The sequence below is a fragment of the Bos mutus genome, chromosome 10 (assembly GCF_027580195.1).
Source record: "Bos mutus isolate GX-2022 chromosome 10, NWIPB_WYAK_1.1, whole genome shotgun sequence".
In the NCBI taxonomy this organism is placed as follows: domain Eukaryota; kingdom Metazoa; phylum Chordata; class Mammalia; order Artiodactyla; family Bovidae; genus Bos; species Bos mutus.
Window position 1 is genome coordinate 78,642,688 of NC_091626.1, and position 14,666 is coordinate 78,657,353.

Sequence of the window (14,666 nt, forward strand, 5' to 3'; positions counted from 1 at the left end):
AGAGCTTGGAAAGCTACTGACTTTGGGTGTAATTACACAGCAAGGTAATGACAGGACTCCTCTGAGCTTCTAGAAACAGAAGAGGAGAGAAAGCAATACTCGGGAATCTCTATAGAGTATAAATGCCCCCAAATGTGATTTGACATAGACTGAAAAGTCATTTAGGACCTTTCTTTCTCTACTCAGCAAACGCTCATTATCACAAGGAAGACTGCCACCCCATTATACACTAGGAATAAGAACTCATAGGATTCTGGTTTTTCACTAAAGGGAGCTTCAGGACTTTTTGACTGTTCAAACTGTGCCAGATTATAGAAAAGACAACTTGGTAGGTGGTCAGTATTGCAGTCATAAGCATTCTGATTTTGGAAAAATCAAATGTAGGCAAGAAGAACGAAATAGTAATATACATTTTCACCAAGGCTATGATAGCTTTCACTCTGTAAGTCAAGTAGGTCAGAAAAAAATGTCATCAAGTCATTGTCTTGGGGGTAGTCAGAAGTTTGCAACTGTGTAAGTGGAGGCTAGAACTGAGATCCATTTGTGAAATCACTTACTGATTGTAACTTTATCATCTTTCAAAAAGCCTATGGATTACTAAACCATCCAAACTTTGATCCACTTATGTCAACCAGTCAACCAATAAGAACTGAAAGAAGTACTTCTTTTGTATAGCCATACAGACTGGTAATATATACAGATACCTAAGACAATCAGCAAAATGGAAGCCTATGCAAGAAATCTTCAAATATCAGGAAGAAGACAAAGAGGTTTCCTCAGAGATACATAAAAACACACATATATACAATTAAGACATAACCTCCTCCCATTCTTTTCTTTTTTAATTTCATGTGAACCTTTCACTTAAAAAGTAAAAATATCTAGATTCCCATTCTATTTAAATACGTTCAAGCAAAGCTCTGGGGAAGATTTCCAGGGAATTAGTTTGCTTCGAAATTGGCTACGCATTAAATAAAGCTTTGTTTAACAAAAGTGAGAGAGTAACTGATGGTATCTGTACATTCACTCTGCACAAGGTTCCTGTGGCTCAAAAGCATTACTTGAAGACAAAGAACAAATCGTATTCCAGCTCTGGAGACTCACACTCTGCCTCTGCCAGAAGCCCTGTCGGCTCACACACTCTCTGAGGGCCAACCACCCGCTTCCTGAAGAATCTGTAATCTACCTTCTCCATTAGTTCCCCCAAGGTTCTCCTCCTTTACACAAGTGCCCCCCTTCATTCATTTCACTGCATTCACCTTTCATCTCTAAGAGATTCATTCCTGATAAGTGTGCCAGGGGTCAATGTAACATCGAAACCAAAAAGAAAAGCCTTGAGCATTGCATTTTATAATGAAACAAAAACTCCAATTCTCAGAGTCTACTGAGCTAGAACTAAAAGCCAACACAGCAAGAGATTCATTTCTGAGACCTGGCTTCTTTTCACATCACCTGCTTCAGTGTACTTCAATCCCACTTTTTCTTCTGTGTCCTTTGTCTTCGGTGGTGGCCAGACAGCCTGGAGTCTGCCAGGAATCCTATCATCCTGCTCAGTGGGGCTGTGGTCAGGCTGTGGGAAAAGTGGGCAGAGAAAAGTTTAAGTTCAATAAAATGTGACCAGAGCCAACTAAACCCTGAGTTGCATACTGCTCTCACTCGCTGCAACTGAAACAACTCACTACAATACAATCCTTTTCCAGAAACATAAAGTGATCAGCTGGAGTGGAAAAACGAAACAACTTAAGGCCAAGTATTACACAATCTTCAATAAGTGATTTTCAGCATGTAACTCTTTTAAAAAGCCATAAATACACTCTGAGCTGAAGATACAGATGTACTATAACTTGGTACATTTATACTATAATTTGGTACATTTATAGGTATGTTTACAAATATTGCCCAAACAACTCTAGGGTTAAAGTTATAAACCAGCTTTGCACTTTCCATGAAGATTAGTTCTAGGTCAAGATAACACTTCTCTAAGACATTCACATTGATCAATTCTTTTTTATTTCTTTCCTACCAAAAAAAAAGAATGATATGGCTGTCACTTTCAAGCTATTTTTACAGGGGTTGATTTTACAACCAGAAGAATGCTATATTGTATTTAGTTTTTAACTGCAACCCAAGCTAACTTTTCTAAAGACCTTAAATTTAACATTTTAACTGATCAAATGTATGAGGGAATGATAATTATATTCAAGGTGAAACTAAGCAAAAACTTCTACTCACTGCCCTTATGAACTTTTAAGATCCACTGAACAAGTGCTTGCTGCTGCTGCTGCTGCTAAGTCGCTTCAGTCGTGTCCGACTCTGTGCGACCCCATAGACGGCAGCCCACCAGGCTCCCCCGTCCCTGGGATTCTCCAGGCAAGAACACTGGAGTGGGTTGCCATTTCCTTCTCCAATGCATGAGAGTGAAAAGTGAAAGTGAAGTCGCTCAGTCGTGTCCGACTCCCAGCGACCCCATGGACTGTAGCCTACCAGGCTCCTCCGTCCATGGGATTTTCCAGGCAAGAGTACCGGAGTGGGGTGCCATTGCCTTCTCCAAAGTGCTTGTTAGTCCTTACAAATTTCCTGAATACTTTTTTAAACAACTGTAACAGTTTTCACAAATTAGATGGTTACCATGTGCTAACTTCATTTATTCTTCAACACTACCATATAAAATTATTTTCATCATTTTGCTGATGAAGAGATTGAGGCTTAGAGAAGATCAAGGTCACCCAACCAGTAATTGGTGGAGTTAGAATTATAACCCAGGTCTCATTCTAAACCCAGTCCTCAATCAGGATATCTTATAACCAACACAGAACATTTTAATCACATCACAAACATGGATTTGGCCAAGTGACCAATTTTCAAAGGAAAAATACAGTTTTCACAAAGGTATAATTAATTAAATGGGAAGGAAGTCTGGGCTACATTTCCATATTGCATTGATTCTGATGCTGCCTGGTTTTTATAAGCACATTTACTATTAATGCTTAAACTCAGAGTGACAGTTTCCCTTTTTGATCTGCACACCTTTCTTACAACAATCCAGAGAAATATAAGAAAGAAAGAAAATACTCCAACTCCAAAATGTCCAACTCCAGACTCGTTATAAGGACCACTTGATTATACCATGTTTCACCTACAGGAGGGTCACTGAGAGTAGGTAACTAAGACCCTCTTTGACAGGAAACCTGAAAAGAAACATGGCCGCATAACACTTTATGACAAATCACACAACCCAACTGCTACGTACGCTTTTGGAATCTGAGGGGCCATCCGCAGGCCTTGACCTTGACCGCTCAAACACAGCTCTTAGGGACTCCTTCTCATGCCTCATCTTGCGCTTGAGAGCTTCCAGCTCAGAGGTGTCAGCCGTGGTCCCCTTTTTGGGGGGACGGATGAATAAGGCTTTAAAGGCCTCCAAGGCTGTTTCTGGAGGCTTTGGCTTGACCTCTCCTCCCTGGGTTTGGGCTTCTCCAGGGTTGCTCTGGCTCTCCTGAGGTGCACCACAGCCCATCTCTTCCCCCTTGAGCTGTTCAGGGTCTTCTGGCTTCGGTTCGGCTTTGGGGACGTCAATGTTGAGCAGCTGAGACAGCTGCTCCAGGAGAGTGGGAGTGGCCTTTGGATAGCTTGTTTTCTCTCCCATCTTCACTGCTGGAGGCCCTGCCTGCGCTAGGGACCGCTGGACTGGCTGGGTCAACTTGAGCAAAGCCAGGTCCCCATCCTTCGGTTTAATTTCAGTGATGGTCTCCCCGCCCTCGGTTGTGGCTCCCTTCTTCAGCACACGAAGCCCACTGAAAAAAGCTGGAAGCTGGAAGGACTTCTCTCCAGGGACTTCTTTTTTAGAAGAGGTGTTCTCGGTGACACCAACACTTGAGTCCTGGTCTGCTACCACAGCTGGAGCCATGGAACCTTTTTCTCCCGCTTCTCGCTGGCAGGGGCTGTGCTCTGTCTGAAGGCCACCTTTGTCGGGTTCCAACTTGCAGCTTATCTCCTGCAGAGTTCTTTGAGGACTTTCTCCACTGAGCTCTGCATCACCCCTGTCACCAGGGGCGGTATTTTCCCTTCCACCTCCTGGCTTTTCTTGGGGCTCCTCGGATGGCTCAGATAAAACACCACCAGTGGATCTGGGGCTATTGGTCTTGCTTCCCTCTTCTGGTTCCTGGCCTCCATCATCAGAATCAGAATCAATGGTGGTGTTCACCAGGGTCCCTCGAACCAAAATGACATTGTCTTTGTTCATATTCAAAGCAGCGAGTGGAAGCAGCTCTTGTCCAGGGAGAGAAATCCTGGCCTCTGTTCCTGCCCTAGGACTTCCCTCCAACTCCGTCTGCGTTTCCACCTTTGTCTTCCCATCATTTCCATGGTCAAGTGGAACCTGAGCCTCTGCCTCCTGCAGATCCGATCCACTACTGGGCTCCACCACTAAATTACGGAAGGCTTTCAGCACCGCGTCTTCCTCTTCGGGTTTCACAGATTCCAATTTACTCGTGAACCCAAAGAGGGATTTCATAGAGAACTTGGTAAGGATCGACAGCGCCGGGTCAAGTCCGGCTTCAGGTTGTTCTGGTTTCGAGCCATCACTGCCATTCAGAGCGTTTCCAACTTCCTCCATGTCCCAGCAGTGCCCTGGGTGGCAGTTCTCACTTCTGCTACCTTCCCCTGCTCTCTCAGTTTCTGCACTCCATCGGCTCTTAACTTCCAGAACGGAGAGCACAGGACCGGCCGGTGGACTCAGCCGCAGCGCGAGCACACTTGGCCCGGCCCTGGTCCCTCCCAAGCCCTCCTTCCGGTTTGCGCGGGGATGGGGTGCCCCGGGCAACTGTAAAAAGTCGGCGGGGCTTTATGGCCAGAAGCAGCTGAGGCTGCGCACCTTACTACACACGGACTGGGAGGCTGCTCCTCTGGGACTTCCGTATTTATTCCCCGGGACAAAAGGCTTTTTGTCGTAGGGAAAATCAGCCTGCCCCCACTCATCCCAGCCCAGGATTTGCCACGAGCTCCGCCCTAGTGCCCGCGGTTCTCCTGGTGGCTTTCAACTTCCTCATTGGTGAGCAAGGGAAGCTCCAGAGAGTGCTGAGCGGGCAAGCTGTTCCTGACAGCCTTCAACCACCTCCCCGCCCCTCCACTCCCAGAGCAGCCCAGGAAGTTCAAAAGTGAATCAGCAGAAAATGACTGAAATACGTCTTGCGGGCTCTCTTTTGCCATCTAAATCACGGTCAGAAGCCTGTGCCATCCAAGCAAAAAAAAAAAAAAACACCCCAAAACTAGCGCTGCACACAGACTGACAGCCACTTACAAAGCCCGAAGCAAAGAAATATTTAAAAGTAAAGAAAGAAACAGATCATCTCACAAGTGCCAAGGACTCCAAAAAGCAGTTAATTTACTACCCCTGAAGCTTTTTCTTTCTTTTTTTTAAGTGCTTTCTTCCGCTTCCCTGCAGGTTTCATCTGGAATGCAGATTTTAGCTTCCAGGGAAGGAAAACCAACAAGACTGGTTTCAGATTACTGCTGTTTTAGCTCTGCCCTGCTGCCACAGTGTTCTACAAACAGGTACTTAGGCAAGTACGCCCACCACGCCCACTGTCCACCAGCCTCAGGGTGGTAGAGTAAACAGCCCCAGTCAGGGAGGAATAACCCTTCACTCTCTTGGGCTAACCTTGGGCTTCTGTTCAGCAGCTCTGACTTCCTAGCTTTCTTAGGAATCCTGCTGCCAAAAGGGCACCCCTCTGTGCTTCAGCCATCCAACCAACAAATTGAAACCTAGCATGGTACAAAGTAACACACAACCTGCCTTGTTAGGCAAAGCAATTCATAAAAAAGATCCCCAAGAAGCCACATTTCCCTACAGGGAAAAACATCTGAAAGGTCTCTATCAGGGCTCTGTCACAGACCCATTTGCCTAAAACAAAAACAGGAAAGACAAAACCACCACCAAACATCAGCTCAGTGTAGTTTCCAATGCTGTACAAGCTGGGAACCTGGCAATGAAGGACATGGAAAAATTGCAGCTCTGTTTCCTAGCAGCATACCTGCCTCTTGGGGCAGCTTCCTGTTGTACCTGAAGGTCTCAGTGTTTACCAGATCCTATTGAGTCAGCAGGCATTTAGTAAGCACCTGGAATGGATAAGGCACTATGCTGGATCAAGAGAGCCAAACTGGCTTAATAGTCATCATAGGTTAATAGTAATCACTGACTCTCTGAATAAAGCTACAAGAAGATTGAGCCCAAGTGTTAAATGCAAACAAATTTATTCTGCAAAACAGAAGCTGTAGCCATAAGCAAAACAGCTGTCTTGCTTTATCTGCAGCAGGGAATGGCTGTGGCTTCCACACTGCTAACTTGAATTGTGTTCTCCACTGAGAAATTCTGATCACAATAATAAATTTCCAGTGCGATATGTTCAAAAGAAACCTTCACACAAAAAGCGTACATATGATTATAGCCCATCAACTCTTATAGGAAAATTAAAACAGTGCTTCCTCATCCCTGATTTGACCTTGTGTCTAAATGGATACTTTCCTGGTTGCTCCTGATCCCAGCATATTTTGAGATTATTAAATAGGGCACGGTTAATCAAAAGGCCACCACAACACTCAGGAAAATTCACTCATGCCATTTAAGCCTTATAACAAGCTTCCTATCTAAAGGAAATGCCTGTTGATAAAATCATACTTCTGCTTCTTCAGGACAGAGAAAGAAAAAGGAATCATTACATCAGATCGTAAGATCAGTCTTCTGAAGAACCATGTAGACCAGTCAACATATGGGTGAGGGGAAGAGATATGGCACATAGTTGTTGTTCTTTAACCGAGAAAGCTCCATTTTCTCAGACATAATTACTGATTTCCAGAATAAGTTGCTAAGCACTTTCAGCAGATATGGGCAAAATGGGACATAAACTAGAAGACTCTTCTACACTACAGCATGGAGTGGAAATACAAAGTTCTAGCACCTTCTCAATACCCACGGACATGAATACAACGTCGTGGGAATCTTGGGTCCCAGGGAGACAATTTGATTCCAGTCCCTCGGCTTAGGGTAGATAAGGTGTTCTTAGGTTCATTTTAAAAATGAAGCAACCATGGCCAAGAAAATGCAACCAAGCAAAGGCGCACAGCTAATAAGTGGATGATACTAATAATACATAACATTTATTAGGTGTTTACAAGCACTGTTCTAGTTGCTCCATGTGTATTAACTGATTAGTACATCTAACTATGGGCTTCCCTGATGGCTTGGTGGTAAAGAATCCACCTGCGAAGCAGGAGGCACAGGTCTGATCCCTTTGTGGGGAAGATCCCTCTGAGAAGGAAATGGCAATCCACTTCAGTATTCTTGCAGGGAAAATCCTATGTACAGAGGAACCTGGCAGGTTACAGTGCATGGGGTCACATAGGAACAACTTAGCAACAAAATATCAACAACATCTAACTATGAGGTTGGTATTATTTTCTTTTTCCTGTTTGGAAACTGAGGCATGGAAAGATGATGTAACTTGCTCATATTCACAAGAAGAACTGGAACTTGAATCAAGGCAATCAGGCCACAGAATCCACAGTCAGTCTTCTAAAAGCCTGAGCCCTGCTTCCTGCCATAATAGGACTCCACATCCACCTACATCTTAAAATGTGCAGGCATGTCAGCCCGGTTAGGTGGTGGTGTCTCACTAGGGCATGTATTGTACCTTACCCTCTGAAATGATACCGAAGACTGACTTCATGAAAAGAAAAAAAATATGAGCGGGACCATTCTTTTCCCTTGTAAATTTAGAGGGGAAATCTAGACGGGCTACTTAGAAAAAAATCAAGCAAAAATTCCCTAGCTGGCTTGTCTACTGGTCACAGACAAGACACATAATCCTTAGGACTCAGATTTATCAAGAGGCTTTCCATTTACCTATACAATTCTCCTTCATTTAGCAAAGTGAACTATCACAAAGATGCATTCATCCAACAATCATTGTCAAGCACCAACTCTGTACGACATAAAGATGAAGAAATTCCAGCCCTCCACCTTGATGAAACATGAAGTTTAATATGGGAAATCAGCCAAGAAAGAGGTGATTCTTGTTCAGGGACTGTAACTTAGTACTTTATACTCCAGACTCAGTTTAATTAGCAATAGGTGGACCTAAGACAATTTTGAATGAAAGCAAGTTATGACCATAAAAATATGAAGATAAGTAAGAAAGGGCAGCATGGTAATTTAAAGAGATTTTTGAATATTGACTCTTTCAGGACACTCATTCTCATGACCATGAGAAATGTTACAACATCTGGTCATTTAGGGAATGGAAAAATGTTTCAGACCATAGTAGTTTTCAAACAAGCAGCCTACAAGTCTGATCTTAGTTGGGCGGTCTTGAAAAATTCATCTATTTAATGCTCTAACATTCTCAGAGGAAAAAAGAATTACCTCTTTTGGACATTATTTTTGTCTTATTCTATGAAAGTGAAAGTGGAGAGTGAAAAAGTTGGCTTAAAGCTCAACATTCAGAAAACGAAGATCATGGCGTTCGGTCCCATCACTTCATGGGAAATAGATGGGGAAACAGTGCAAACAGTGTCAGACTATTTTTCTGGGCTCCAAAATCACTGCAGATGGTGATTGCAGCCATGAAATTAAAAGACGCTTACTCCTTGGAAGGAAAGTTATGACCAACCTAGATAGCATATTGAAAAGCAGAGACATTACTTTGCCAACAAAGGTTCGTCTAGTCAAGGCTATGGTTTTTCCTGTGGTCATGTATGGATGTGAGAGTTGGACTGTGAAGAAGGCTGAGCGCAGAAGAATTCATGCTTTTGAACTGTGGTGTTGGAGAAGACTCTTGAGTCCCTTGGACTGCAAGGAGATCCAACCAGTCCATTCTGAAGGAGATCAGCCCTGGGATTTCTTTGGAAGGAATGATGCTAAAGCTGAAACTCCAGTACTTTGGCCACCTCATGGGAAGAGTTGACTCATTGGAAAAGACTGATGCTGGGAGGGATTGGGGGCAAGACGAGAAGGGGACGACAGAGGATGAGATGGCTGGATGGCATCACTGACTCGATGGACGTGAGTCTGGGTGAACTCCAGGAGTTGGTGATGGACAGGGAGGCCTGGCGTGCTGCGATTCATGGGGTCGCAAAGAGTCGGACACGACTGAGCAACTGATCTGATCTGATGATACATGCTTTTAAAGTACCTACTACGCAAAAACAGCCAAGTTAACAGCCAAGACTTTCTCCTTTACAACCTCACCTGATTCTCTTTTATTCTAACCTCAAGATACTTAATAATAGCTACCTGTGCAAAAGGCCAGATTAAAAATTATCTACTTTGGACAACTAGTTGAAATAGGCATGATCAATATCAGGTAGGATAACTCACATGTTCCTCTTTGTAACTATTTGGTACCCAGCTTGTGAAAACTGAATACAGAATTTATGTGGAGAATTTACTACTAATGAATTCTCCACGTTCCTCCCATCTCACCATCTTCTCAGATTGAGGCTGGAGTTAACTGAACCTCATGTCAATAAACATTCCAATAAACATCGTTCCAATAAACAACACCTGGTGAGATAAGCCTAAAAAAAAAGGTAATAAACAAAAAAGAAGGGCTATCATTTCCTGGAAGTAGTAGAACCTAGCTTCTTGATTCTCATAACAACTAAAGGAATGAGCATTAAAAAATTTTCAAAATCAATTTGCAGAAATGGCATACTGTCTAAAGCAAAAACTTCCTAAAGCCCCTCGCGCCCCACCTCACACTCGCTTTGCAGCACTCTCCCATGTCACTCAGCTTAGAGAATTCCTTCCCACACATATTCTCATAAAACCCTCTCCGAGCACTCTCCCAGAAAGGCAAGGGAAAAGTGAGATTAGTTTCATGGTATTAGGCTAAATTTCTCATGTTTCTCCTTATCCAATATGCTCCAAGTTCTGGGCCTGATTTTTCATGACTGCTTCCAGCTTCTAGGGATTCAACTAGGTTCCTGGAATGACTGCTAAAGAAAAGTAGAAGTTAAAATTGGTAAGAGTATGTAAGATTGTAGAAACTATTTCTGTGGAAGGAAAGTGTTTAGAGCAATGGACTGGGAAAAGTAAATAAGCAGACTATGAAGAAAGATATAAGTGAGGTAATGGGGTTTTGGAGGTTCAAGAAGCATGTTTTAAATAAGTGACACTTAACTAAGTGAGCTCTGAGGAAATAACGCCATACAAGTACTCAAAAAGACATTTGTTAAATGAATGAGGCGTCAGATGAAAGAAGTGTAAGATAATGGACGAAGATGGGTAGAATCAAATGGTTGGGAGGCTTGAGAGGATTTCAGAAGGACTGGAAGTCAATCAGCTCAACATTCATGTTTTAAAGATGGAGACATTTGGAGTCAAGAGAAGCTAGCTAACTGTACCAGTTCACGAAGCTCAAGTACAACCATAGGATACAGCATCTTCTTTAAGTTCATTTTCCACGTCTTGAAAATGGAGTTATGAGGCCAAACTGAGGCCAGAACTGGAGGCCTCCCCAGGCTTCTCCTTCCATGTCAGGCAGTGCTCTGCCAGGCTTCACTATGCGAAATCCCCCTGCTATCTACTGCAGTGCTTCAAACAGCCCCTCTAACTCAGCCTCAGAAAAGCTAGCAGCTGTTTTCACTGATTGAAAACAAAACAGGCTGCATCTGCTGACAGCAACAACCTGACTCAGGGATTAAGGCCTTCTTCCGTCGAGCTGTCTTGGTGCTAAATGTTTCTAAGACTGGTTCCACTGAGCTGTATTCAAAGTTTCTGTGGAAGTGGGTTGAATGTTGGTAACAAACATTCCCTTCTCCTCTGAAAAGGAAGAGGAGAGGCCAAGGCATACTCGTGAAGCTGTAGAAGAGTTAAGAACCTGGCCTTGGGTTCTGGGCTCACATCCTACCCTACTCCTGCAAGAAACTTGACCTTGGGCAAGTTATATAAGCAACCTGTGTCTCAGCTTCCTCTCCTAAAAGCTTGGAATAAAAAAGGCTCCTTCTGTGTGGGTTATTAGAAGGATTAAATAAATGAATATGTGTTTCGCATTCCATCAGTGCCTGATACAAAATAAGTCCCATATGGATGTGATATGTTTTCAGAACATATCACAGGAACAGCTTTCTTAGGGGCATCAACTAATATCTAACAATGTCTTTTAACCTCGTCAATATGAAGCAAGTATTTACCCATGAAATGAAGGCCCAAGCAGGAAACTGGCCCGCCCAGCTCGCTCTTACCTATGCTCCCGGACAAAGGAGCCATTTGGTCTGAAAAAGATTATTCCCTATAGACTGTTGTTATTGTTGTTCAGTCGCTAAGGCATGTCCGACTCTCTGTGACTCCATGGGCTGTCCCGCCAGGCTCCGCTATCCATGGGGATTCTCCAGGCAAGAATACTCGGGAGGGTTGCCATGCCCTCCTCTAGGGGAGCTTCCTAACCCTGGGATCTTCTCCTGCTTTGGCAGGTGGGTTCTTTACCACCGAGCCACCAGGGAAGCCCTCCTTATAGATAGGCCTACTAAATACCACGCCTCCCCATACCACATCTATGCCACGAGTGAGTTGAGCTCCAAAGAAAATTCTTTCAAGGGGTCCCTCTGGGTGTTTCGGGGCCAGTGCTCTCTGGATTGTTTTTTTTTCCATCTGAAGAGAACAATTAGCTTGAAATGTTCCCAGGTGGCTACTATAGACGGTGACAAAGTTCACCTGTTTTTATTATAATACTTTTCCTCTGTTCCACGGTGATTTTTAAATCAGCTCAGTAATTTCAGGGGGGGAAAAAAATCTATGAATTTGGATTTTTTCCAGAAGATCCTTTGCTTAAGAGTCTGTTGACACATGCTGATGCTGTGTGTTCCCTTAGCACTGAGACTTCCCTCCCTTTAGGGAAGGGTGTTCCCAGACAGTGACTGGCTTGGGAGACCGCCCAAAGTGTCAACAGCAGAGCAAGGACCATTTTTTTGTTGTTGTTTTTAGGCCAACTCATTATACTTCAAAGGTGTACCGAGTTCACTGAAAATGTCCTTACTCTTACAAATACAAAAATCAAGTTTGAAATAGTTATTGCATTACTGCTTAGGGTCTTGTGTGTGTATGTGTGTGTGCATGCTCTTTGTGGTCTTGTGGACTGTAGCCTGCCAGGCTTCTCTGGCTATAGGATTCTCCAGGCAAGAATACTGGAGTGGGTTGCCAAGCCCTCTTCCAGGGGATCTTCCCGACACAGGAATTGAACCCGCATCTCTGGCATTGTAGGTGGATTCTCTACCCACTGAGCCACCTAGGAAGCCCACTTAGGGTCTTACTGTCAGATATTTCTAAGATTGATTCCAATAAGCAGTATCAAAGACTCTTTGGAAATGGATTCAATGTCCATGACAAAATACTGTAAGGAAAAAGAAAGGCTGTGACTTACTTGTGAAGCTGGAGAGGAAGGGAAAAAGAAGCATTCTTTAAGGTATAGAATTTCCTGGGACAGGTTTTTGAAGAGTTCTGTATTTTCCTCAAATGACTAATAGTTTTGTCCCGCAGAAATAACCACTACAGGAGGCAGGGGGTCCATGGAGAAAGCATTTCACTGTGGCTAAAGTTGTTCATGATACAAGTTATAGATACAGATCTGGACTCTAACAAACCATATGCATCTCCTGAAGCTTTTATTCTCCTTCTTCCTGGGTATGAAGCTAGACAGCCATAACAAGGTATCTTTTTGTCCTTCCTTAGTTTTTAAGGTGTGAAAGTTATCTTGAGAATACTTGTTCCAACACCGAAGATCTAGTTATCAATTTAAAATATTTTTAAATTTTAAAGGAGACAAAAGAAAAATTAGGGACGATGAGGATTTGCCCAAAACAAAACAAAGGTAGATAACAAAGATGCATTAGGGACATGCATTATTTTAGGGTGTCATTGTTCCAAGTAGGCACCATGTTAGGTTCCTTATGCAAGCTTTCTAATACCTTAATCCTCCCAGTAACTCTAGGAGAAAGGTGTCAGTGACCCCATTTTATTAGTGCTGTTCATTGCAAGTTTCTGTAATGATGGAAACCCCTATATCCGTGTCATGCAATGCAGCAGACACTAGCCATAGGTGGTCTTTGAGCAGTTAAAATGTTCCTAATGTAACTGAGGAACTACATTTTAAATTTTATTTCATGTTAATTAATAGCCATAGGTGGCTAGTGACTACTGTTTGGTTACTGCTTTTGATGTTAACACTGAGGTTCAAAAAAATTAGGACACTTCTAAGATTACACAACCAGTGAGCAGCAGAGTCAGGATCTGTACTGGATCAGCCTGATTCTAAATGTACCTTCTTTTCATTACAATAAATCAAAGAACAATAGAATTTTGTAGTAGTTCTCTTTCACACTGAAACATCAGAATGGGGGCAAATATTATAGATGATCACCTGATTACCAGACCCAATGGCCACTGCAGTTAGAAAGAGCTGGCAGAGAGCAGAAAGGACACAGAATCATTACTGATTCCTTGACATTAATACTCACATCACTTAGTCATTTTTAAAGAAAAATATGGAAGCCGATATAAAGGCATTAAAATTACAAAGGAGAAAGTAAGCTAAGCGTTGTCACAAAAGGGAACGCGCTAGTTGCTCAGTCCTGTCCAACTCTTTGCAACCTCATGGACTGTATAGCCCACCAGACTCCTCTGTCCATGGATTTCCCCAGGAGAGAATACTGGATTGGATAGCCATTTTCTTCTCCAGGGGATCTTCACAACTGTGATCCTATTCTTAACCACAGTTAAGAGAGGACAAAGGGAAAAAGAGGGGAGCATAGCCATGGCTTTGAAGTGAAACACCTTTGGGTTCAACACAGGATCTTACTAGTTACACACAAACTGTGACACTTAGGCAAGTTCTTTAGCTCTATGAATCAGTATTTACATACATACAATGGGGAAAATATTTAACTCCTCGGATTGTTCTAAGAATTAAATGTGTTAATATCCCTAACCCAGTGCTTGCTCAGTTCATCACAGCCGCTCAATAAATAGTGACCATTATTACTGTGGAACATGTACAGCTACAGAGATCAATAAAGTGGAAAAAAGAATCATAGTTCCATAATTCTGAAATATAGTCACTGTTGCCTCCATTTTGTACACTGTTTTAATTTGGGACTTAAACCAAACAAGTATATATAGTGCTACTGTCATTTTCAGCACTCTAAGAATTATCATGAAATATTCTGGAAAAATCTTACAACAGTTCCTAGAATCACGGTCACTTACTTCCTGTAGCTCGAAAGGGACATTTATAATGCTCATACTCAGGACAGTTATAGTGCTGCAGTTCTTAATGAAATTCAGAAGCAATAATAATCATATATTAAGATGGCTTAATTAAAACGTAAAAATCAAAAGGCAAGACAAAAATAATCGGGTCATAAAAACTGGAGCCTTATGTTAGCATAGGAGTACTCTCAAACATTCTCTAGGCAAAGGCTTCTGTGTTTCAAATTCTAAATGGGTCATATTGGATGTAATTTTTTAACCACAAATTCCCATTTCTGTCTTAGAAAAGACAGAAAATACTTTTCCGAAATTCACACATGGAACATAAATGATACATGTAGAGAGACCAGCTTTACAGAAATAGTGTGAAGCTCATAGTCTAAGCAATGCACACAAAACTGCAGTTTTG

The 14,666-nt window shown here is 42.6% G+C and overlaps 1 protein-coding gene across 3 annotated transcripts in view; it reads right to left on the reverse strand.

The window, feature by feature from the left end:
- FMN1 (formin 1) overlaps window positions 1-14,666 on the reverse strand; it is a 467,756-nt gene that overhangs the window by 341,350 nt on the left and 111,740 nt on the right. Inside the window, exons 1-2 of one of the 3 annotated variants that reach the window (XM_070378267.1) lie at window positions 3,251-5,038; window positions 1,453-1,570 (exon numbers count right to left, since the gene is read on the reverse strand). The exons of 1 other annotated variant lie outside the window; for it this stretch is intronic. In XM_070378267.1, the coding sequence (XP_070234368.1) occupies window positions 1,453-1,570; window positions 3,251-4,612 (1,480 nt within the window). In that variant the 5' untranslated portion in view covers window positions 4,613-5,038. Of the gene's footprint in view, window positions 1-1,452; window positions 1,571-3,250; window positions 5,039-14,666 lie in introns of those variants that run through there. One more of the 3 variants, XM_070378268.1, reaches the window with a different exon arrangement.